The 23319-nt window shown below is 36.4% G+C and overlaps 4 protein-coding genes across 6 annotated transcripts; 3 read left to right on the top strand and 1 right to left on the bottom strand.

Moving 5' to 3' along the window:
* Positions 1-543: 543 nt before the first annotated feature.
* On the bottom strand, positions 544-3475 carry LOC116030001 (cytochrome P450 CYP72A219-like). The gene is made up of 5 exons (XM_031272076.1): positions 3199-3475; positions 2343-2560; positions 1987-2231; positions 1094-1478; positions 544-991 (listed from the first exon to the last, which is right to left on the bottom strand). Exons 1-5 carry the CDS (start codon positions 3473-3475, stop codon positions 566-568), a joined length of 1551 nt encoding a protein of 516 aa, XP_031127936.1. The 3' UTR covers positions 544-565.
* Positions 3476-5313: 1838 nt separating this feature from the next.
* On the top strand, positions 5314-7778 carry LOC116030623 (peptide methionine sulfoxide reductase B5-like). The gene is made up of 3 exons (XM_031272928.1): positions 5314-5694; positions 7237-7393; positions 7483-7778. Exons 1-3 carry the CDS (start codon positions 5375-5377, stop codon positions 7645-7647), a joined length of 642 nt encoding a protein of 213 aa, XP_031128788.1. The 5' UTR covers positions 5314-5374; the 3' UTR covers positions 7648-7778.
* A 1130-nt stretch (positions 7779-8908) lies between these two features.
* LOC116030934 (probable sphingolipid transporter spinster homolog 2) lies at positions 8909-15737 on the top strand. Of its 3 annotated transcripts, XM_031273303.1 has the most exons (17): positions 8912-9280; positions 9811-9838; positions 11038-11141; positions 11357-11458; positions 11788-11892; positions 12184-12259; positions 12467-12541; positions 12684-12786; positions 12860-12922; positions 13039-13105; positions 13280-13359; positions 13486-13562; positions 13913-14026; positions 14193-14312; positions 14506-14634; positions 14857-14935; positions 15403-15737. In XM_031273303.1, the coding sequence occupies exons 1-17, from the start codon at positions 9126-9128 to the stop codon at positions 15543-15545; spliced, it is 1620 nt and encodes a 539-aa protein (XP_031129163.1). In that variant the 5' UTR covers positions 8912-9125; the 3' UTR covers positions 15546-15737. The 3 variants fall into 3 exon arrangements, with proteins under 3 accessions (XP_031129164.1, XP_031129163.1, XP_031129162.1); XM_031273302.1 differs by lacking the exons at positions 11038-11141; positions 11357-11458; positions 11788-11892 and adding exons at positions 10158-10259; positions 10589-10693 and having other exon boundaries at positions 8913-9280; positions 9811-9942; XM_031273304.1 differs by lacking the exons at positions 11038-11141; positions 11357-11458; positions 11788-11892; ... (1 more) ...; positions 14857-14935; positions 15403-15737 and adding exons at positions 10158-10259; positions 10589-10693; positions 14381-14499 and having other exon boundaries at positions 8909-9280; positions 9811-9942.
* Positions 15738-18754: 3017 nt separating this feature from the next.
* Positions 18755-22588, top strand: LOC116030358 (receptor-like protein kinase 7). Its single transcript, XM_031272588.1, has 2 exons — positions 18755-21521; positions 21862-22588. Exons 1-2 carry the CDS (start codon positions 18863-18865, stop codon positions 22227-22229), a joined length of 3027 nt encoding a protein of 1008 aa, XP_031128448.1. The 5' UTR covers positions 18755-18862; the 3' UTR covers positions 22230-22588.
* Positions 22589-23319: the final 731 nt, after the last annotated feature.

Genomic DNA, 23319 nt, shown 5'->3' with positions numbered 1-23319 from the left:
CGTGGAAGTCCTTGGGATTGAAGATTCAATCTTTTGGGAGCATAATAAAGAAATACTGAGTATATGGAATACTTTAAAAAAAAAGTCAAATAAATGGAACTATAGGTTGGGCATTGGTGTCATTTTAAGATTTAATCATTGCCAACTTATTTGAGTATATATAGTCAATTAATTTTATATTTTGAATGAGCAAAAGTTTTGAAATGTCAATCTCAATTGCAGCCCTTGCAAACTTTTCTTTTTTCCATGCATGGTAGCAGTTTTTTTTTTTTTTTTGAAAAATGCATGGTAGCAGTTAATTTATTAACTAATTCGAATTTTAATATTAGAGATAGTGTTAAGAAGTCAATCTATTTAATTAAGTAAATTTTATTGTATAAACATGTCTAAATACATACACATAATTAATTAGGTATTCTACATGGAATGAAAATACTAATGCTAAATTGATAACTTTTATTTATTCATTAAAATATGAAGATTTTACCCATCTCATATATAAGACCACAAAACCAACTCCAAATGATATGATGTCTCATATAATATAATCCAATCAAGCATGAATCTACATTTTGCGCAAGAGAAGCGGAGCACCAAACTGAGGTTGCAGCGTTATGATAGTGGTGGGAGCATGTGTATAGGATGGTGAGAGCTCGAACGAGAAACGCTGTAAAATCATGGTCATAGTCATTTTTGCTTCAAGCATCGCGAAATTTTGCCCAATACATATTCTAGGTCCTCCGCTAAAGGGGAGGAATGCTAGTTGCCCTTTAGTTACCCTTGACACCCCCTCACTGAATCTTTGTGGTTTGAACTCCTTTGCATCGTCGCCCCATATCTTCTCGTCGTAATGATACATGACTATTGGTATTGCGATTTGAACACCTAGGGGAAATGTTATATCTCCTATCTCTGTTTGCTTTTTAGTAAGTCGCCTGAGTAATGTTACAGGCGGATATAACCTCAAAGATTCGTTTAAAATCATTGTCACCTGTTTTTAACCATGCAACAACAGAATCAGGTAATAGGTGATAATAAGAAATTCAAAGTTGAGAGACTAAGTGAAAAAAAATTGTGTAATAAAATGACTTACAATTTTCAGACGATTTAATCCATCAAAATCAGGTCTATCTTTACCAAATAACTTAAAAACCTCTTCTCTAGCTCGCGCTTGCCATTCTTGATGCATACTCAACAACACCATAGTCCACACAAGCAACACAGATGTGGTCTCTTGCCCAGCTAAATAGAACAACTTACACTCTTCAATCACCTCCCTTGTGGTCATCCCAAAATTCTTGTTTCCATGTTGTTCAATTTCTTCAAAATTGGATTCCAATAATATGCCCAATAGGTCGTCTGAACTAGCTTCTCCTTCTCTCATTGCCTTCACTCTCTTGTCAATTATATCCTTAATTGATGCATGAACTTGCTTCTCAATTTGCTTCATTCTTCTATTCCTCTTAGTTGGCAAGAACCTTTCATTAATTCAATAAATTCTTATCAGGAAATTACCGCCAAGTTCCATACCCAACTCGATAAATCGACCTAAAAGTTCGATTAGACTATTAATGAGGCAATGTTTAAGACAAATTAAAATGAGATAAGCGCGCAACTAAGATGATATATATATAGCTCAGCCACATACGTCCAACAACTAGGATGACGCAGAGTTAATTATGCCATCATAGTGGATTGTGGAGGGCACGAGTACAAAAGATACATGTAATTATCTTATTTGTAACTATTCATAACATAACTAATATAAATATAAATTTTGTAATCCGATAAATGGGCGACTCGAATACATTCTATTTCTAGCTTGAGAACTCCAAACTACTCAAATATTTTTTCTTCGTTGTTTTCAAGTTTGAATTAGGCATATGGTTTGATGTTAGGGCAATAGCATTCGTATTCATACTAACAATTCCATATAACTATAACTTTATCAAGTTATAAACATAAATCGATTTTTATTTGCTTTACCTCCATCCTGGAATATAAATTGAACTCAAAACTTCTAATGCATAACCAACTTGCTCTGTTTGGAGTTCAAATATCTTATTCCCTTCTTCATAGCTACTTCCAAATGCAGTGCGTGAAATCACATCACTAGCCAATTGTTGAAGGTAAGGCCACACGTCTAGCTCAGCTAAACCTTGGTCGCCCACATTCTTCTCCCACTCGCTCAACATTTCACTACAACTTAGGTAGAAGGCTGGTATCATATGCTACATTAAGACAATATATGATAAAAGCATACTAGTTAGGTATCATTCATCATTATTTATTTGTTTTAGAACACAAATAATGGAATGAAACCCATAAAGAAATGAAGTGACCTTTAGCTTCTCCATTTGAAAGCCAGGATTGATGATTTTTCTATGTTTGACCCACTTATCTTCTTCACAAAACATGAGACCTTGGGCTAGCAATTTGCTTAGTGGATTGGTAGGAGGCTTCTGAAAGATAGTGTGATTTGTGAAGACATTCTTTACAAGTTCAGGGTCCTTGATGAATACCAATGGATCTGGCCCAAGCCATACAAATGAATTCTCACCTGCAAACCGCCAAGAAATTATTGTCACAAAACTTTAATTTATAGAAAAGTCCGTTATTTGATGGTGCGCTTTGGGTGAAACCTGCTTTGTGACTTTAGCCGACAAAAGATTACAAGGAGGTTAACCAATTTAGATTATTCATAATTGACTGATGATTCAAAGGCCAATAGACATGCTACCTAAAGATATGTTATTGGTGAAGCCAGACTCCGGTGACTCTAGTCGACAAAGAATCACAATGAGATAAAGTATGTTACTCATAGTTGACCGATTCAAAGGCCAATAGACAGTTCCAAGAGAAGTCAAACTTTAAATTTTGAGGTTATGTTATCAAAATTAACTGTATGTGCGATCAATTTGGTTAAGGTTGTCCCACTGCATCCTGCTTAATAACTAATTAAGTGGTAGCTAGAGATGGTGCGTTCTGCGTAAAACTTGCGCACCTTGTGACTTTAACAGACCACAAAGAGGTAAAACCGTCTAAGTTACCTATAGTTAAAAATCAATAGACAACCCCCAGTGAATTGAAGAGTCGAACTTGAAATCTCAAGATTACCAATTAACTATCTAATTAACTTTGTCAGAGTTGTTCCTGTCACTAAGTAACTACGTGGTAGCTAGAGATGGTGGAACATACCATTTTTTTGGATGGCATCAATGAAGAATGGAAAGGCTCTCGGAGATATGTCATCTGATAGGTTAATGGGCTTTGACTTGGCATCTTCAACGCTCTTGGATATCTTTTTGAGGTCTCCAAAAATGAACTTATAATCAGTCCCTTTAAGACCCTGCTGTCTGAGAATCTTCTGCAATTTTCTTGGCCTAAACCAAGCCCACCAGTTCAGCATTCTCCACAGGCACACCAAGAAAACAATGGCAATTGAAAAGGAAACGAGACCAAACACGATCTCCATCATCTCAGTGTTTCAGGGTAATGTTTGTATTAAGCTAAGTGTAATTTTCTCCTGACTTTCTGGTTGTAATTCAAGAGGGCATGAGAATATTTATATACTACTCAAGTAGTGTGAGCAATGAACCTTGGTTGGCCCCTATGGTGTATATGTCATAATTCATATTAATTACATTTGATTGAAATGTTTGTTGATAATTTTCTAATTATATAAAATGACAATTGTAATATCGAGACATATATTATTCATACTTTTACACTTATCTTATCATTGAACAAATATACACTAAAAAATATTATAATTATTTATTATTTATAATTTAATCTCTAATTTTATTATTTAAATATCTAATAGAAAAATATTATCCGTGCATCGCACGGGTAAAATACTAGTTATATAAAATGACAATTGTACTATTGTATTGGACTTGACTAGGAGGGTATTAACAATAATTGAACTTGTGGTCATCGAGTACAAGAATCATGCTTTATTCATTTGGTATCTTCTTTCGTGGGTCTTCTAGAATTATAAATGTGGATAGACGCCAAAGACAAAAATTAAATAATAGAAAAGTTATAGTATTACACTCTATTTGACATAGCTTATAGAGACGTTCAATGGCTATGATTTGGTAGTCATGATTAAATTTTAATTTTAATTTTAATTTTTAGATTTTTTATCACAAATAGTTGAAATTTTGTAAACATGTATGCTTGGTGACCTAATTAACCAAATTTTTCATCAACATTTACTAGTGATCAGTGTTACTGACCACTTTGAATAGGTTGTCAAATAATGAAAATAAATGATTTTTCGGATCTCCAAAGTGACCATAAAAGTCTTTTATGGTAGTTAAAATTTTTGAATTTTACAATCGATACTACATATAATGGGGCTATAAATCAAAATTATGACGTCTTATAACACAAGTTTGTTACAATGTGTCATTGGTATGTACTCGAAACTCTACCCTATAATGAAGATGAACCATTTATTTTTTGTACTCATCTTATATTTCTTCCACTTGTTTAATATGTTATGGGTCTTTAACCACTAATTAACCATTCATCAATGCTCGTTGTTTAGTCAAGAAAGTGGTCCTACAAGTAGGTAAAATATAAGTTGAGAACGAATGCAATTTACTATAAATATTTAGATGGTAAGATCCAATTTTCTAACTTAAATGAACAAGTTTTTGACACTCTAGGGAAAACATTAAACTCTTGATTGTCCTAATCATTTAATATATTTACACAAGTTCAACTACTTACTGATTTCTATATGTTATGGTATATTAACTTCTGGTACGACGGGATATTATATAATACGAATATTATAAATAATTCAATGTTTAGTTGAGACTATTAATTTGTGAGTTTCTAAAAAGATAATGCGTTTAAAACATAAAAATAACTTTTTCTTTTCGTGTGGTATTACATACCTAATATTTCTTTTAATTATGCATCAAAATTTTCATTGTCAAATTATTTTAACCCATCTTTTGTTTTTTTTCAGTGATAAGGAAAATCATAATTACTATTTGATAATGTATATTAAATAAATCTTAGTATTGTGTAATAATAGACGGGTGAACTACAAAAGAATTTGATTCGTAGGCAAACTGACCTACTTGACCCAACTTCATGGTTCAAGATTATTTTTGCGTATCTCAAATTTTTATGAGATCGAGTCTCAATCGAAGTAATATTAACTTTTTATGCTTTTAACAGGTGAACATGTACTACAATATAATAAAGTCAGTAGTACGAAGATGGTCCACAAAATAATTTGACATCTTGTACGGAGTAGTATTTTCACTCAACATTTCAAGAAGATAATGGATTGAAGTGGTCAGGTCAGAGCAAACGCAAGACATCCCAATTCAGTATTACCTCGAATCTAATGGGCGTTCACATCCTTCAACTTTCCCCATTTTCGTATTCTAGACCCTTCATTCGCAATTCCACCGCTGTTTCGAGATTCCTGTCCAGTAACTTTATCCCAATTTCTGCACTACCCAAGAGGACCCAATTCGATATCTCTTCGTCTAGGTCTATTCGTCTCACCATTTCCGGGTTCGGCGGTTTGATTCATCAGAGAGGCCTCAGAGCTTCACGGCTCGTAGCCATGGCTTCCCCCAGCTCGGTTCAGAAGTCCGAAGAGGAGTGGCGCGCTATTCTCTCTCCTGAACAGTTCCGGATTTTGAGGATGAAGGGGACTGAGTAAGTTCTGTTCAATTTTGTTGTTTTTTGGTATTTGGCTGTTTAATTGATCGAATTTCTGGAAAACAATTCAACTTTGAAGTAATTTGAGCTCCAAATTTTATTATTTATTATTTTCTGTGAGTATTCTGAAATATAATTGTTGGAGACATCTTCTGAAGTTATGGCCATTCTGTTAGGGATTCTGGTTAGCTTTGTTATGCAAAAATGGCAGTCTTAGGTTTCTGATGGATTAATTAATGGTTTGTAAGGATGATATTGTTGTCCAATGTGAAATCATGGAGGTTAGTGAATGGTATGAGATCCAATTGGTTAATATAGTTATATAGATAAGATTGTTTTGGTGTGAGTATGGGGGTTTGGAATATGGACATCACCTTCTCTTCATGAATTTGCTATGAAGCTATCACAATGGAATGATATGAAGGTTTTGAAACCAGACATTCAATTGCTGCACTGGATCGCATGTAGATATGTTTGATTTGTACTAGGAATTGGCTCGCGTGTATATATGTTTGACTTGTACTAGGAATTGACATCGCTTGTGTGATGCTTTGGAGCATTTTTTACCTATAAATGTTGGTTCAGCACTAGTTTTACAGTACTGAGTGAAGTCACTCTAAGGTCTATCCAGTTTTAATTTTACGTCGATCCAGCACTAGTGATATAGTTCTGAGTGGAATCACTTGTGTGTACAATTCTACGCTCCTAGAGCCACTTGTTTGTACAATTCTTTCCAAATTAGCGATGTGATGTCTAAGGTTTACAGTGCCATGAAACATCCTCATGTGGATGCACTTGATTATATTTGCCTTTACTCCTTGTCCATAGTTCTTTTGATGGTAGGTCATATGTGCTGGAGGGTATCCAAATTCATTGCTGAATAGTACATTAATCGAGTAGTGTATTCTAGGATCATAGCATGATTCACTGCGTGCCTCGGCCCAAAAGATTCCACTAAGATAGACAAATATGTAAGTATGTAACTGCTGCAGCCAACTTGTCACGTCTTCCCGTGATATAACCTTGACCATGGTAAATAGTAACTTAACTTCCTTAACCTGTGCTGATATTGGTGACCTCTGTCACTGTCTATTTGCGCCTAATCACCCACTAAGTCGCCATGTCGTTCCCCATAAGCTTTCGTATTTCAATTTCTCCCCTTTGTATGAAAAGAAAGAGAAAGTAGGAATATGAAGGGTCCAATCTGCATCTATGTTGCTATGCAAGATTGAAACAATTTTGTTTTGAATCAATCGGTAAGTTGGTTACCCCTTGATTAGCTGAGTAAAAGTCAATCAGTAGAAGGAAAATAGAGTTAGGGGAACATTGATGATAGCTCCTAACTACCAAACTCGGATCAGAAGGAAAGCGAAATGATTTTTAATCCAAGGGGGATCTCATTTATAGAGGGTATTCTTAGTAAATTTCATTTGTTTATGGGCTGGGCTTAACGTGCCATGCCTATGTCTCAATATTCTGTACTGACTGCATCATGGCAAATAGCGGTGAGCCATCCTTTCCTTCTTAAACATTCCACAGGTACCCAGGAACCGGGGAATATGACAAATTTTTTGAAGCGGGAGTGTACGAGTGTGCAGGATGTGGAACTCCCCTTTACCGGTCCACAACAAAGTTTAACTCTGGGTGTGGCTGGCCAGCTTTCTTCGAGGGTCTCCCCGGAGCCATAAACCAAACCGTGAGCTTCTTTCACACTAAGTATGTGTTCCCGTTTTACAAAACTATGGAGGAGCTAACATTTATTTGTTTTGATCGAACGATTTTCAGCCTGATCCAGACGGGAGAAGAATAGAAATTACATGCGCTGCCTGTGGAGGACACCTTGGCCATGTTTTCAAGGGCGAAGGATTCCCTACCCCAACAAACGAGCGCCATTGCGTGAATAGTATCTCTCTCAAGTTTGTCCCTGCGAATTCTGATGCCTCCCAGTAATATATTATGAGTGCTTCAGTGTTTCTGACTAAACATTCTTTGTAAACTGGAAATCTTGTGTTTATGAAATTGTTAGTATGTATTAATCTGCAAATCCTAACATAAATCTGCAAACTTTTTCATGGATTGGATTATGCTCAACGTGCTAAACAGGATATGAAAGAGGCAAACCAGCCAGATTGGTCATAATCAACCAATAGATAGTTTCTACAAAAAAGTCGAACAAGGTTTTATGTTCGACTTTAGTTTCCACAAAAAGTCGAACATAAAACTTTGTGATCGCATTGAGTGAGTTGTGCCAAAGCTACCTAACACAAAAAGTCGAACATAAAACTTTGTGATCGCCTTGAGTGAGTTGTGCCAAAGCTACCTAACACTACAAAAAGTCGAACATAAAACCTACAAAAAGTCGAACATAAAACCTTGTGATCGCCTTGAGTGAGTTGTGCCAAAGCTACCTAACACTACCAATAAGTGCAACTTTCGTGGCCTGTTTGGTATTCACCGTACTTAAATCATTACTAATGATGTAGATGACTAGATGGTCCCCACCCCCAACACGAAAAAAAACATGTTGTGAGTCAAACAAATATTCTAACGCGTCGGGGTTTGTTTACAACTGATGATTTTACTAATTAATTTTAGATACTAAAATAGTATTTAATTAATTTTCTTTTAATCATAACGAAATTACTGATTTGATTATTGACTTTTTTTTTTACCAATTAAATTCCTTAATTAACTTTAAAAATCTTAACCAATTTAGTTCTTCGTTTGTTTTGCCGTTAGACATTTGTTAATTCGGGACCAAATTAACAATTTTGTTATAGTCAAGCGATCATTTCGATCATCATGTATCATTTTTTTTTTTGAAAAGTTAATAATTGATGGTCCATTGACTATAAAGAAATTATCAATTTAATCTCGAGTTAACGAATGTCTAACAACAAAATAAACGGAGAACTAGTAAAAAAAAATCAAAAATCAAATTAATAATTTTGTTATATAGTTGCCTATTTATGAAAAATTATTGCAGTAGAAAAAAGTAAAAGTATAACTATTACTGTAGAAAACAAATAATTGAGGGTCCAAATTCAGAGAAATTATATAGTTTTTGGTCTTTTTCTTTATCGAGTTTCACGCCCAAAGTAGAAATTTTTGGAGCATCACTTTTTTCTCATCCACTATTAATTAAAAAATTAGAAAAACTGTGACAAAAATATAGAAATTCAGTAAATACGATAAAGAGGAATCAGCGTAATATATAGAGAATCCAGAAAACACCGCAGTTTTAGTAGCCTACTATTTCTAAACTGCATAAAATGCAATCTGAATCCTTTAGTATAGTGATGATTTATGATTATCGAGTAAATAGAAAGAAGACATAAAGCAGAAACGACGACGCCATTGTCATTGAAGTTCCATCTCTCTGCCAACTAATTTACCAGGCAGAAAAAAGCATATCTAAAGTCTTTTTCATGGGAGAGGAAGATGCAAAACCTGTTGGAGAATCAACGTCTTCGAAACTCAGCTCGGATCCAGCCGTGGAAGTTTCTGTTCCCGTGGAGTCGGCTAAAGCTGCAACTCCTCCACCGCCGCTAGCGCCTCAGCCGTCTTGGTTCACTCCTAAAAGGTATTTTTAGTGCGCCAATTTGGATAAGCGTTGGGAGGAAAATTCATGAAAACTGGAAAAAAAGATTTAAGATTTAGAATGGTGGTGCTTTTTTGCTTGCTGGGTGGCCGAGAATTTGTGTATTTGTACTTGTGAGTGGCATTCTAATGACTAATATTTGTTGGTAGTCATTGGGTTTGTGTTGGCCTTCACTCAAATGTCATTTCTTGTCGCCAGCGATAAGATTCTGAATTGGGAGACATCATTCGTGTTGTGTTTGATTATTTGACTCTTCAAATTGTTGTAATTGTGGTGAAATTGAGGATTTAAAAAAATTCCTATAGGGTATAGAAAAATTACATTTCTAACTTTCAGGGATAAATATAGGTTTATATTTGGGTTCAAATAATGTTAGAATTCATATCATGCTTTAAGGTTGATCCCAACTGAAACAATAGCCATTTTGTCAGTTGAAATGGGAGACTCAGTGTTGTTTCACTGTTATCCTTACTAATATTTTTATCTTGATAGTTGTGTTACTCATGGCTCAGGTTGCTTTGTGTTTTCTGCGTGATCAACATACTAAATTATTTGGATCGTGGAGCCATAGCAAGTAATGGTGTCAATGGAAAGCGCAGAACTTGTAATAAAGATGGTGCATGTACATCTGGAAGTGGAATTCAGTAAGTATACATTGGACAATTTGTGATTCTTTAGTATTATTTGAGCCCCATTCTTATGTCATCAAGTAATGGTTTTATCTGCCTTCTCTTTTTTACTTGTTTAAATGCTTCGGCAATCAAGTACAAGTTTTTCTCTATAACATTTGTGTGTGTGCATTTTTTTTTTTTCTGCAGGGTTCTCTATTACTAACTGACAATCTTATTTATCTAAACAGGGGTGATTTTAACTTGAACAACTTTCAGGATGGTGTTGTATCATCTGCTTTTATGGTTGGACTCCTTGTGGCATCACCAATATTTGCATCTTTTGCCAAAAGGTGATAAATGTCATTTACAGAACAGTATTTTATTTTCAAGTTCTGCTGGTACTAAAATCCTAGACAATGCATTATGATGTTCATTGTGATTTTTTTAATTTTGTTTTTTTTTGAGGAAAGGCTCTAGCATGAAACATGATTTTGTTATCCTTTTGGTCCAAACTTCTAGTATAATTCAATCTCTTTCATCCACCATCCCAGTTTTTTTAACAGAATAAGTGAATGAAGGAATTGAAAGGGCAACCAATTTACTTCTATATTGAAACTCTGTTGTTTTTTTTAATTACTATACATGCTTAGTGTGTAAATTATGTTTGTGAAATTTGCAGAGTCAACCCATTTAGGCTTATTGGAATTGGACTGTCAGTTTGGACCATTGCAACTGCTGGATGTGGGTTTTCAATTAATTTCTGGTCAATAACAATTTGCCGCATGTAAGTTACCTAATCTTTGTTTGGCATACTTGGAGCTTATTGAAAAGGAGGCTTTTTTGAAAAGTCTCAATAGTGAAGCTTCGGGTTTATGCCTCTTTGTTGGCCTTAAGAGCCTTTTAGGAGTAACTTATACTTTTTGGAGTAGATAGGCTCTTATGAACCATGGGCCAAACAAGTACAATTCCCCCCCCCCCCCCCCCCCCCCCCCCCCCCCCCCCCCCCCCCCCCCCCCCCCCCCCCCCCCCCCCCCCCCCCCCCCCCCCCCCCCCCCCCCCCCCCCCCCCCCCCCCCCCCCCCCCCCCCCCCCCCCCCCCCCCCCCCCCCCCCCCCNCTGCGTGATCAACATACTAAATTATTTGGATCGTGGAGCCATAGCAAGTAATGGTGTCAATGGAAAGCGCAGAACTTGTAATAAAGATGGTGCATGTACATCTGGAAGTGGAATTCAGTAAGTATACATTGGACAATTTGTGATTCTTTAGTATTATTTGAGCCCCATTCTTATGTCATCAAGTAATGGTTTTATCTGCCTTCTCTTTTTTACTTGTTTAAATGCTTCGGCAATCAAGTACAAGTTTTTCTCTATAACATTTGTGTGTGTGCATTTTTTTTTTTTCTGCAGGGTTCTCTATTACTAACTGACAATCTTATTTATCTAAACAGGGGTGATTTTAACTTGAACAACTTTCAGGATGGTGTTGTATCATCTGCTTTTATGGTTGGACTCCTTGTGGCATCACCAATATTTGCATCTTTTGCCAAAAGGTGATAAATGTCATTTACAGAACAGTATTTTATTTTCAAGTTCTGCTGGTACTAAAATCCTAGACAATGCATTATGATGTTCATTGTGATTTTTTTAATTTTGTTTTTTTTTGAGGAAAGGCTCTAGCATGAAACATGATTTTGTTATCCTTTTGGTCCAAACTTCTAGTATAATTCAATCTCTTTCATCCACCATCCCAGTTTTTTTAACAGAATAAGTGAATGAAGGAATTGAAAGGGCAACCAATTTACTTCTATATTGAAACTCTGTTGTTTTTTTTAATTACTATACATGCTTAGTGTGTAAATTATGTTTGTGAAATTTGCAGAGTCAACCCATTTAGGCTTATTGGAATTGGACTGTCAGTTTGGACCATTGCAACTGCTGGATGTGGGTTTTCAATTAATTTCTGGTCAATAACAATTTGCCGCATGTAAGTTACCTAATCTTTGTTTGGCATACTTGGAGCTTATTGAAAAGGAGGCTTTTTTGAAAAGTCTCAATAGTGAAGCTTCGGGTTTATGCCTCTTTGTTGGCCTTAAGAGCCTTTTAGGAGTAATTATACTTTTTGGAGTAGATAGGCTCTTATGAACCATGGGCCAAACAAGTACAATTCCCCCCCCCCCCCCCCCCCCTATTATTAAAAAAAAAAAAAAAAAAAAGAAAAAAAAAAAAGAAGTCCCTCGGTTTCTGATCCTTATAATTCTTGGTCTTCCTGATTCAGGTTTGTTGGTGTTGGCGAAGCTTCTTTTATAAGTCTTGCTGCTCCATTTATTGATGATAATGCCCCAGCTGCTCAGGTTTGGTTCAGGGTTTCTTATTATAGATGTTGCATCCCGTTTTGCTTCTGCCTGCCACTAATTTGATGATGAGACTTATCAGGTCTCTGAAACATGTATCTAACTTACTTGCTGGCAAATTCTTTTTTATAACATTGTTGATATAAAACCTTCAAAAGGCCAAAGAAAATTAACTATGGGTTGCTTCTTAATTTCTCCTTCTCTCAGAAAACAGTATGGCTTGGAATATTCTACATGTGTATACCAAGTGGGGTTGCGTTTGGCTATGTGTATGGTGGACTGGTATGTAAGCACTTCGTTGTTATAGAGCTTAATGTTGTTTTGAAAAATCTGTGTCTAATATTTTGAGCACCTATTGGCTCACTAAGTGGTGTGTGCAGCATGCATAGTGTAAGTGAAATTTGTTACGGTCTTGTTTTTGTAGGTTGGAAGCCATCTAACTTGGCATTGGGCATTTTGGATTGAAGCAATTTTGATGTTTCCCTTTGCTATTTTAGGCTTCGTGATGAAACCATTGCAATTGAAAGGTGAATGTTAGGTACTATGTTATTCCAATCCTGTCTGCATTTTCAAGCCATTTCTGAAAATAAGTATATACAGGGTTCTCTCCTGCTGGATCAAAAAAGTTGACAACTTCTGTAGCTGCTGGTTCTCGAGAAAATGGTAATGTGGATGTATATATGAAATTGATTGATTTTATATGCTGGAACTTGTTTGCCCTGTCCTATAATACTCCATATTGGCTCCATAATTTGATTCAGAACTTGTAACAAATGCAGTTGTTTCAAATGGGGAAGGTGGTTCATTGCCTAGAAGTGAATTTCAAGAAACTTCTAAAGCTTCCGGGTAAAGTATTTTTGTACCTTAGCAAACACATTCATGATTGAAGAAAGCTGCACAATAACTATCATTGCTTGCCAGACAAATATTATTGTACTTGAGGCCATGGAGTTGGTCCAAAAATGGCCTCCATATCCTTTTCTTTAGTTTTTATGGATGCTTGTCTCTTATTCTTATCAGGTCTTCAAATCAGTTTGTCGAATTTTTCAAAGATTTGAAAGCTCTTTTGGTTGAAAAGGTTTTCGTTGTGAATGTTTTAGGTATACTTTTCACCCTTGCTTTAACTCCAATTACTGATACCTTAGATATTCGTTTTTGTGGTACAAATTGTCAAAGACACTCATGCTTAAGCCTTAAATCTAATTTTACTTTGTATGTCTTTGCAGGATATATTGCATATAATTTTGTAATAGGTGCATACTCCTATTGGGGACCGAAGGCTGGTTACAGCATATACCATATGGTAAGTTGTCAGAGCCTCTTAGCGGAAAACACATTTGTATAATTGTATGTTTCAATTTATGGCCTTTGATTTACGAAATATAAGATTTGAAACCTCTTTTGTCTCTTTTACATTCATAATTTCACCCATTTCGGTCTCTTCTTGGGTTACGTGAATCTGGTGTTTCCTTTTTATTCAAGCTACGAGCCCATTGTGGAAAAGCCTGTTTAATTAGACTGTTGAGATTATAGATGTAGATTCAATAATCCATTTTCTACACGTTTAGCAAACATTGTGGATGATTGTTGTTTTTTGATATGTAAGATAAACTGAGAGAAAAAAGAAGTGTTGAATATTTGGTTCTTCGGCAGGGCAATGCAGATATGGTATTTGGTGGCATTACAGTTGTATCTGGAATAGTGGGAACTATAGTTGGTGGCGTTGTTTTGGATCGTATGACCTCCACCCTATCCAATGCTTTCAAGGTAAATGATGCCGTGATTTATTTTTTACTGAGCTCTGTTGCGATTTATTTTTAATTTTCANTTTTTTTTTTTTTTTATTTTTTTTTTTTTTTTTTTTTTTTTTTTTTTTAGAGTTCTAATGCTAAAAACTCCATCTCTTCTACTAATGAAGTCGTTGTTACTGCAGCTTCTCTCTATCGCAACATTTTTCGGGGCAATATTTTGCTTTGTTGCCTTTTGCTTTAAAAGCTTATATGTGTATATAGCTCTGTTTGCAATTGGAGAACTGCTTGTGTTTGCCGTTCAGGTAATTTTTATTTTTATTTTTGGGCCAAAATTATTGGTATTATACTATTATTATCTGTTGTTTTGCAGTTGCAGCTTCTAGCATTATAGTTTTATATGTATTGAGTCTCGACTTTGGTCCATCTTATGCTCTTTACGTAAAGAGGTTCAGTCCTGAATACGCCTTTGGTCTGCCATAAATTTCCCGATTTCAGGCTCCTGTAAATTATGTTTGTCTACATTGTGTCAAGCCGAGTTTGAGACCGTTATCCATGGCGATGTCCACTGTATCGATTCACATATTCGGAGATGTCCCTTCTGCTCCTCTTGTGGGGATTCTCCAGGTTTGTTCTATTCACATAGTACTGCGCTTCACACTTCGGTTTCATTTTGCAGTAGTATTTTGTGTCTTTTATTAGCTAAAACTACCGGGTGTGTATATATTTCCGATATGGATAGGGATGGCAACGGGTAGGCTACCTGCCCGTTTAGCCATTCCCGAACCCCTACCTGAACCTGTCCCAATCAAATTTGCAGTGGTTCCTGACTAATATTACTTTCTGCAGGATCATGTAAACAATTGGAAGTTTACGGCTTTGGCTTTGACATCCATTCTGTTCCTGGCTGCTATAATTTGGTTTATAGGTTAGTGCTTCTGTTTAGATGTCTATTAAAAGTCTCGAATTTAAGGTTCGATAGGCTAGAAGCTACTGAAATCATGGCCATATAAACCAAACGTTGGTAAGCGGGCTGCTAATCTGCTAATGCAACTGCAACGTCAGAAGATCAATTCTTTTTTTCTTTTGGGGTGGGGTGGGGTGGGGTGGGAGGGTATAGGGAAATCGTCATCCACTACCTAAGGGTGTGCACCAGGTAAACCCGCCTAGTCGACAAAGGACCACAAACAATTAAACTAGCCTAGACTGTCCATAGCTGATCGGCTCAAATCAAGAAAACTGGGATTATAGTGTCTGTTAAAGAGCTCATGCTATATGGACAAACAAAAACGAAAAATCCCATGGCTGTAGTAGTAAAACTATTACTAAAACTATTACTTCGATTCGTGGCTAAGAACAAAAATTCTTATTATTTGCTTTGATTTGATTTTGCAGGGATCTTTCTTCATAGCGTGGACAGATTTGATGAAGATAGTGAGCATCCAATCCCTATAGTGGAGAAATCAAACACAACGTCTCTCCTCGAGGAAATTACGACGATGGCGACAAAAAGAACAGAGGCTTCTGCTGATCCCTAGTTACTTGCAGGAAGATGAAGAAGAAGCAAATTCAGCATTACATTCTTTTATATACTCCCAGCATGTAAATAATGTTTGGCAATTGTTCATTACATTATCTTGTTCAAATTTTGAACAATTGATAGTGCTAATTGTTTTTAATGAAGCAGCCTCGGCATCTTTTGTATCAAAAGTTTCTGAACTTTCATCTTCCCAAGCAAGTGTAAGGGTGTGTTTGGTTGGGGGTTTAGGCATAAGGTATGGGTATCAAAGTGATTGTTAGTGTTTGGTTGATAGGTTTTGTGAATGCTACTATGGGTTTGGAATACCACATTAATGGCAAAACCCATACCCTTATTAAATAAGGGTTTCATCTTCCTTAATCATTTCTTCCCCAACTATTAATAATCATTCCCATTCCACCCAACTACCAAACATGTTAAATACTTTTACTAAAACCCATTACCCTTACCAAGTATTTGATACCCATTCCGATTCCGATTCCCATGTGCGAACCAAACGCACCCTAACAGTTTCTTCTACATAAATTTTTAGCCCGCTGTCACTATTCGAAGATGTGCTTAGTAAATTGGAGAGATAAATTGTACTCTGTACCAGGAAGATCCAAACTCGTGACCTTCATGTATGAGAGTTATGTTTTACTCATTCAATTATCATTTTTACGATATGAGAGTTATGTTTCACTCATTCAATTATCCTTTTTACGATTAAAAAAAGATAAATTGCATTAAAAAAGATTTTAACTTTATGTGACAATCGTTTCTAAAATCACAAAAGACATAAATTGGTCTTATGCAATGGACTTGGCCAAGCATGATTTTTTGGACCACGGAAAAATATGAGGTGGGCTCATTAAAACAAGTTGCAGGCATTACTGGCAATTGATAAGTCAACAGTGTACTAAAGTTTCAACATCCTAATTTGAACCGTTCATGTATCTTAAGACATTAAATTTAGCTTTGGTACATCCTTTCTTTGACTTTCTGCTTGGCCTTTTTGTACTCTTTAGTCTCAAATCATGAATGTGACACCCACCAAATAAAAGGTATTGCATGCATAGATTAACGGTCCGTTTGGTTTGCTGAAAAGTATTGAAATTCTTAATTTGAACCATTTGAAGTGAAATGAATTGAAATTCCATAGAAAATAAATTTCAAGAAAATGAATTCTATTGTTTGGTTGGTGGAAAAGAAATTACTGAGAATATGAATTTCATTATTTGGAATGGTAAAGAATTATGAATATAAAGACAATTATACCCCTACAAAATAATAACAACAATAATAATGATAATTAAGAAAAGTTGGTGAGGGCATAATTGTCATACTTAAAAAACAAAATACCAAGGGGGGCCATAGGAAATGTTTTCCTTATTCCTAAGGAAAATGTTTTCTATGAACCAAACAAAGGAAAATTCAGTTTTCTTCATATTCAGAGAAAACATTTTTCAGCTAATCAAACATGCCATTAAAGTTCTCGTTCTCGACTTATATTTCATGTACCAAAATTTTATAAAAATATAATAAATTATTTTATGATCGTACCAATAATTGATATACCAAAGTCATAAAGGTGATAAACTTTTGAAGTATTCATCTTTGGACGTACAATATGATGATGGTGGAAGTAGAAAATATATCAAATGCATGAGAAATGCATGCATGGTATGATGTAAATGTCACTTCTCATAGAGCTTTCAAATTAGATTTTGAAGTCCACAAACAAACAATATAATGGTGGGAAGTCAATAAAAGGAAGCAATAATGGTACAAAAGCTTCCAAGTAATGGCTTATTAGTAGTGGTGATGCAGACTTGCAGCTTTGAAAAATCTATCTACTTAGCAAAAGTAAATATTGGAGGCTTCTAGACACAACCACGGTACTAGTGAGATAAACGAGAACAACCATAAAAAATAAAATATAATAACAGAAAGTAAAGAAGATAAGATTTACATGACTTAGTATTGTTGTGTCGTCGGTGGAGTGAAGTTATTTTTTTTAGTTAATTATGATTATGATGGTAGAACATTCAGGCTGGGCTACAATCATCATATACATATGCAACTCTAAATATAGTACATGTACTAAATTATGTACCCTTGTACAGTACTGCGAGGGCGCTACTTTTGCACCCCCAACACACTCTGCAATACGCAATAAAAGAAGAAAAATGTAACTCGAATAAGTGTTGAACTCCACCCTATCTGTTTCGTGTAACCACTATCAACTTCCAGTACATATGAGACATATAAAATAAGTAGTTTTAAATGAGAGCCTATGTTACTTTGTTACTTGCATGACTAGTGAGTGCGTTAAAGTGGTTGCTAATATGGTTACAGTTGGAGACTTGCTGCCCTCATTTCCCTCCCCAATTCACCAAGCCTTACCGAATATCATGAATTTTCAAGCCGTTACGTTACGTTATGAGCTTATCCTCTTAGCCAAAGGGCTATTGGATCAGAGGGGCGTGATTCATTATAATAGTATCGTATATAGTTATAAGTTTGTATTATATTTAATACACGTGTTGCGTTTACCTGAATCTAGTTATAAGTTTCCGTGAACATTACTACACACTCATCATAAAATAAGTTTAATTATAAATAAAAATCGTAGAATTCTTCCCTAATTGTTGGTCATGTTTACTTTTCGTTCTTAAATTATTATTGCCATTACACATTTCGTCTATTTACTAATTAAATATTAGGGACAAAATTTACAACTTTAGTATAGTTTAAGGATCATTTCGGTCGTTTTTTTTTTTTTTTTTAAAGGATCATTTCGGTCATCACATGCACCATTTTCTCTCTTATTAAATCAAAAAGTTAATTACTGAAATGATCCATTGATTATAACAAAATTATCAATTTAGTCTTGAGTAAACGGACTTCTGACGGCTAAATAAACGGATGATCAAATTAGTTATTATTTTTAAAATTGAAGGACTTAATTAGACAAAAGAAATAATCAAAGACCAAAATTGATAATTTTGCTATAATTAGTGGACGATTTCAGTAATTAATTCTTCTTTTCTTATCAGATTTAGATGATTTGATTTACATAAAAGCTCCTCAAAGTCGTCATTAGATATGTCAAACCTTCTTTTTGGTTGGTAGGCTTATTAAAAACCAAGTTGGAATATCTAATGCTAATGTCAGCTGGTATGTAAGAGAATTGAAAGCATACATCCATTTTGTCCACAATGTTCATTTTGTCACATGCAAATATATAACTAAAAAATGGTTAGTGTGAAAGTTCGTCACGAGTCATGGCCGCCACTGCACCCGCCATCAATTAACAACCTCAGCCAAAATTGAATGGTTTTTTTTTTCTTGATTCCGTTCTGGAATTTCACCGACGTAACAAACCTTATCTCTCTCTCCATCGAAATGCCGGCGGGCAGTTTTTTCCGGCGATGGCTATTTCCGAGGGGTTTCATGTTTCTGGTATCTCTCTGTATGGTTTTGCAGTCCAGTAGAGGTGATGATTTTCAACTACTTATGCAGTTCAAGTCGTCCCTGAAAGATGAAAGTTCGCGCGTGTTTGATTCATGGACGACTCGGAATAGATTGTGCAACTTCACGGGGATAGTCTGTGATTCTAACCGAATGGTTAAGGAAATCAGCCTTCCACAAGAAGAGCTGTCGGGGATTGTTTCGTTTGATTCGGTTTGCGGGCTTGAGTCTCTGGAGAAGCTCGATCTCGGGGCGAATTTCTTGTACGGGAGGGTTACTGATCACTTGAGGAATTGCAGCAGATTGGAGTACCTGGACTTGAGCAACAACTCGTTTTCAGGGGAATTTCCGGATTTGTCTGTGTTGAATCAGCTCAAGTTTTTGAATCTCAATGCGACTTCTCTTTCAGGTCGTTTCCCCTGGAAATCGCTTGAGAATATGACGAGCCTAGGTTTCTTGAGTTTGGGAGATAATGTGTTCGAGAAAAGTCCATTTCCCCTGGAGGTTCTGAAGCTGGAGAAGTTGTATTGGCTTTACCTGACAAATGCTAGCATTGAGGGCGAAATTCCAGAGGGAATTGGGAATTTAACTCTGCTTGAGAATCTTCAGATTTCGCAGAATTCTTATCTGTCTGGAAAAATCCCTGATGGAATCACGAAACTTACCAGGCTTTGGGAGCTTGAGCTGCATGAGAATCAGCTCACAGGGAAGATACCAGTGGGGTTTGGGAATCTCACTAACCTTGTCTACTTTGATGCTTCAGCCAACTATATTGAAGGTGATATCTCTGAGCTCAAATCCTTAACCCAACTTCAATCCTTTCAGATGTATGGGAACAATTTATCAGGTGAAATTCCAGTTGAGTTTGGAGAGTTTAAATCCCTTGTTGAACTCTCACTTTATAGAAACAGATTCACTGGCACAGTTCCTCAGAAGATTGGGTCTTGGGCACCTTTTCAATTCATTGATATTTCTGAGAATTTTTTCACTGGTCCCATACCCCCTGACATGTGCAAGCAGGGCCAGCTGACTGATCTTTTAGTGCTTCAGAACAAGTTCACAGGTGGGATTCCTGGAAATTATGCAGGCTGTTCGACATTGGTACGTTTAAGGGCGAACAACAATTCACTTTCAGGCACAGTCCCAGTAGGAATTTGGAGTCTGCCAAGTTTAGAGATCATTGATCTCAGATTGAATCAATTTGAAGGCCCTATTGCCTCGGGTATTGGAGAAGCTAAATCTTTAGCACAGGTGTTTCTGGCAAATAATAGGTTCAATGGTCCATTGCCAGAGAGATTATCAGAGGCTTCTTCACTGGTTTCAATCAATCTGAGCTCAAATAACTTCTCTGGTGGAATCCCAGAGAATATAGGTGAACTCAAGAAGCTAAATAGTCTTATTCTCGACCACAACTTGTTTTCTGGCAACATTCCTGTTTCAATAGGGTCATGTGTTTCCTTAAATGAAATAAACCTTGCTGGAAATTCCCTTTCTGGGGAAATTCCAGCCAGTATTGGCTCTTTGACTAGCCTGAACTCTCTGAATCTCTCTGATAACCAGCTTTCTGGTGAGATCCCAGTAGCCCTTTCGTCATTGAGGCTTAGCCTTCTTGATTTCTCCAACAATAGACTGACAGGCCACATACCAAGCTCTTTGTCAATGGTGGCATTCAATGGAAGCTTTTCTGGAAATCCTGGGCTCTGCAGTGAAGACACCAGAAGTGGTGTCAGGCCATGTTCATCCCATTCTAGCAGGTCGAAAGGGCACAGAACAGTCATAATTTGCTTGCTGGTTGGAATAGTTGTTCTGATCATTCTGGGAGCTTGTTTTGTGTTCACCAAATCTAAACACAAAAATCAGCAAATCCCAGCAAGGAAAAGTGATTCTTGGAATATAAAACAGTTCCACATCTTGAGCTTCAGTGAGGATCAAGTAGTCAAGGCATTAAAGCAAGAAAATTTGATTGGAAAAGGTGGGTCAGGAAATGTCTACAAGATTGTCCTTGACAATGGGAAACAACTAGCAGTCAAGCACATCTGGAAATCAGAAAATCCCGGCGCCGATCACAGGCGTTCTCTCAGCAGCTCCCCCATGCTCTCAGTCAGGAAAGACCGGCGGTCAAAGGAGTATGATGCAGAGGTGGCTGCCCTGAGCTCAATCCGGCACGTGAACGTGGTGAAACTCTACTGCAGCATCACGAGCGAGGACTCGAATCTTCTTGTTTATGAATATTTGCCTAATGGAAGCTTATGGGACCGTCTGCATTCCAGCAATAAAACCAAGATGGATTGGTTGGTGAGATATGAGATCGCGTTAGGCGCTGCCCGTGGCCTGGAATATTTGCACCACGGGTGCGACCACGCCATGATCCACCGAGATGTCAAGTCTTGCAATATTCTCTTGGACGAGAAAATGAAGCCTAAGATTGCAGATTTCGGACTGGCGAAGATTTTGGAGGCCTCCATAGCCTCTATTGACACTTCATGTGTCATAGCAGGAACACATGGTTATATTGCGCCAGGTAAATATTACTTCTAGTAGTATCAACTGTTAAGTATTTTCTAGCGGTAGTGGCTATAAGTTTTCCTCGTCACTCAAACTGTTAAATATTGGATAAAAATAAGGTCAAATTGGTTGGACTGTTGTTTTAGTAGCCACGACCTATTGATATTTGAACCAGTCAACTATGGGCAACCTAGACTGGTTTACTTCTTTGTGGTCTCGACTAAGGTCAAAAGATAGGATTTACCCGTGCATACCCTGGAGTAGTGGTTACGGGTTTCTTTCGTCACTCAATTGTTAAGTATTTGCCATATATCTCTATGCAATGACATTACTTATTCCTTTTCATTCTTGTATAGAATACGCTTACACAAGCAAAGTGAACGAGAAAAGCGACGTGTACAGCTTTGGAGTGGTGTTGATGGAGCTGGTGACGGGGAAGAAGCCGGTGGAGCCAGAATTTGGGGAGAACAATAATATAGCTCAGTGGGTATGTAGCAGGCTGATGGGAAACAAAGAGAGCATGATGGACATGGTGGATTCCAGCTTTTCAGTAGGGTTCAAAGAAGATGCTGTCAAGGTTCTGAAGATTGCAATGCATTGTACTGCTAGGCTGCCATCACTGAGACCTTCCATGAGGATGGTAGTCCAGATGCTGGAAGATGCTGACCCCTGTAAGCTCACAGGCATAGTTGTGAACTCTGAGGATGATAATGAGAAATTCTGAGGCCAAATCTTGAAGTTCTGGATGTTCAAACTAGGGTTCATTGAACTGGGAAATCAAGAGTTAGCAGCTATGTTGCAACAATTTTCCCCAGTGATAATAGGAACCTCAGTCCTATGATTTTGGGTGCCGGAGCCAATAGTTTTGGTCCAACCTTATATAAAATGCTCTTTTGAAGTGCTATTAGATATCTTAAGTTAAGATTCTATTTTCTAGAAGTGAATGGAATGTAATTCTAAAATGCATTTTGTCCCATTCACATAGCTTTGTATATAAATTTTATATTTATGTAGTGTGTATTAGAGCATCCAATGCAACTTTTTATGATTTTTTTTAAATGATGAGAAAAATTCGTAATCATATTTAAATTTGTGTATTAGGTAAACACTACATTGTGATCTTAGTCGGTATAATAGTATAACGAGATAAATTATCTTAAGTTGCTCATAGCTGATCAACTCAAATAAAAAAGATCAATAAATTTCACTGAAGTCAAACTTATAACATTGTAATTTCAAGTCAATAACATGATCAATTGAATAAAATTTTCTTTTTTTCATGAATTTTTGCTCGTATAGATAAAAAGAACTTAATAAAAAATTTCATTATTGGAGATCTCTATATACAAATAAATAAATATATACCTAGAGAGAGAGAGGGTGGAATTCTCTTATCTAGGAAAATCCGAAAATAGTGTCATCATGGTAAAAATGTTGGTATAATTAATGAGCATAAACCCGGGTCATGAACCGAACAAATGAAGATAGGAACGGCTTTTCACTCAAAGATCCTTCTTCACTTTCACTCGCCGCCTGCTACACCGCCGCGAAAGTATTCTCCGCTCTCATTTCATCAACCAATCTTCTCCTTCCACCACACAAATCTTAACCTACGCTCAGGTCTTTATCTTATTCTCTTCAAATTCATTCTCATTAGTTCGTACACAACTGATAAGCCAATATTTTATTCCATCGTTGTCGATCACCAGAAGGGTAAAAATCATGAACTTCTGCAAAATTGTACTGTAAAAACTGAAGAAAAGATTTGTTTTTTTTTAAAGAAAGTTTGCTCTTTTTTTTTTTTTTTTTTTTTT

The sequence above is a fragment of the Ipomoea triloba genome, chromosome 9, assembly GCF_003576645.1.
Source record: "Ipomoea triloba cultivar NCNSP0323 chromosome 9, ASM357664v1".
Lineage (NCBI taxonomy): Eukaryota > Viridiplantae > Streptophyta > Magnoliopsida > Solanales > Convolvulaceae > Ipomoea > Ipomoea triloba.
The sequence above is the reverse complement of the archived record's forward strand: the minus strand, read 5'-3'. Positions and strand labels throughout refer to the sequence as shown.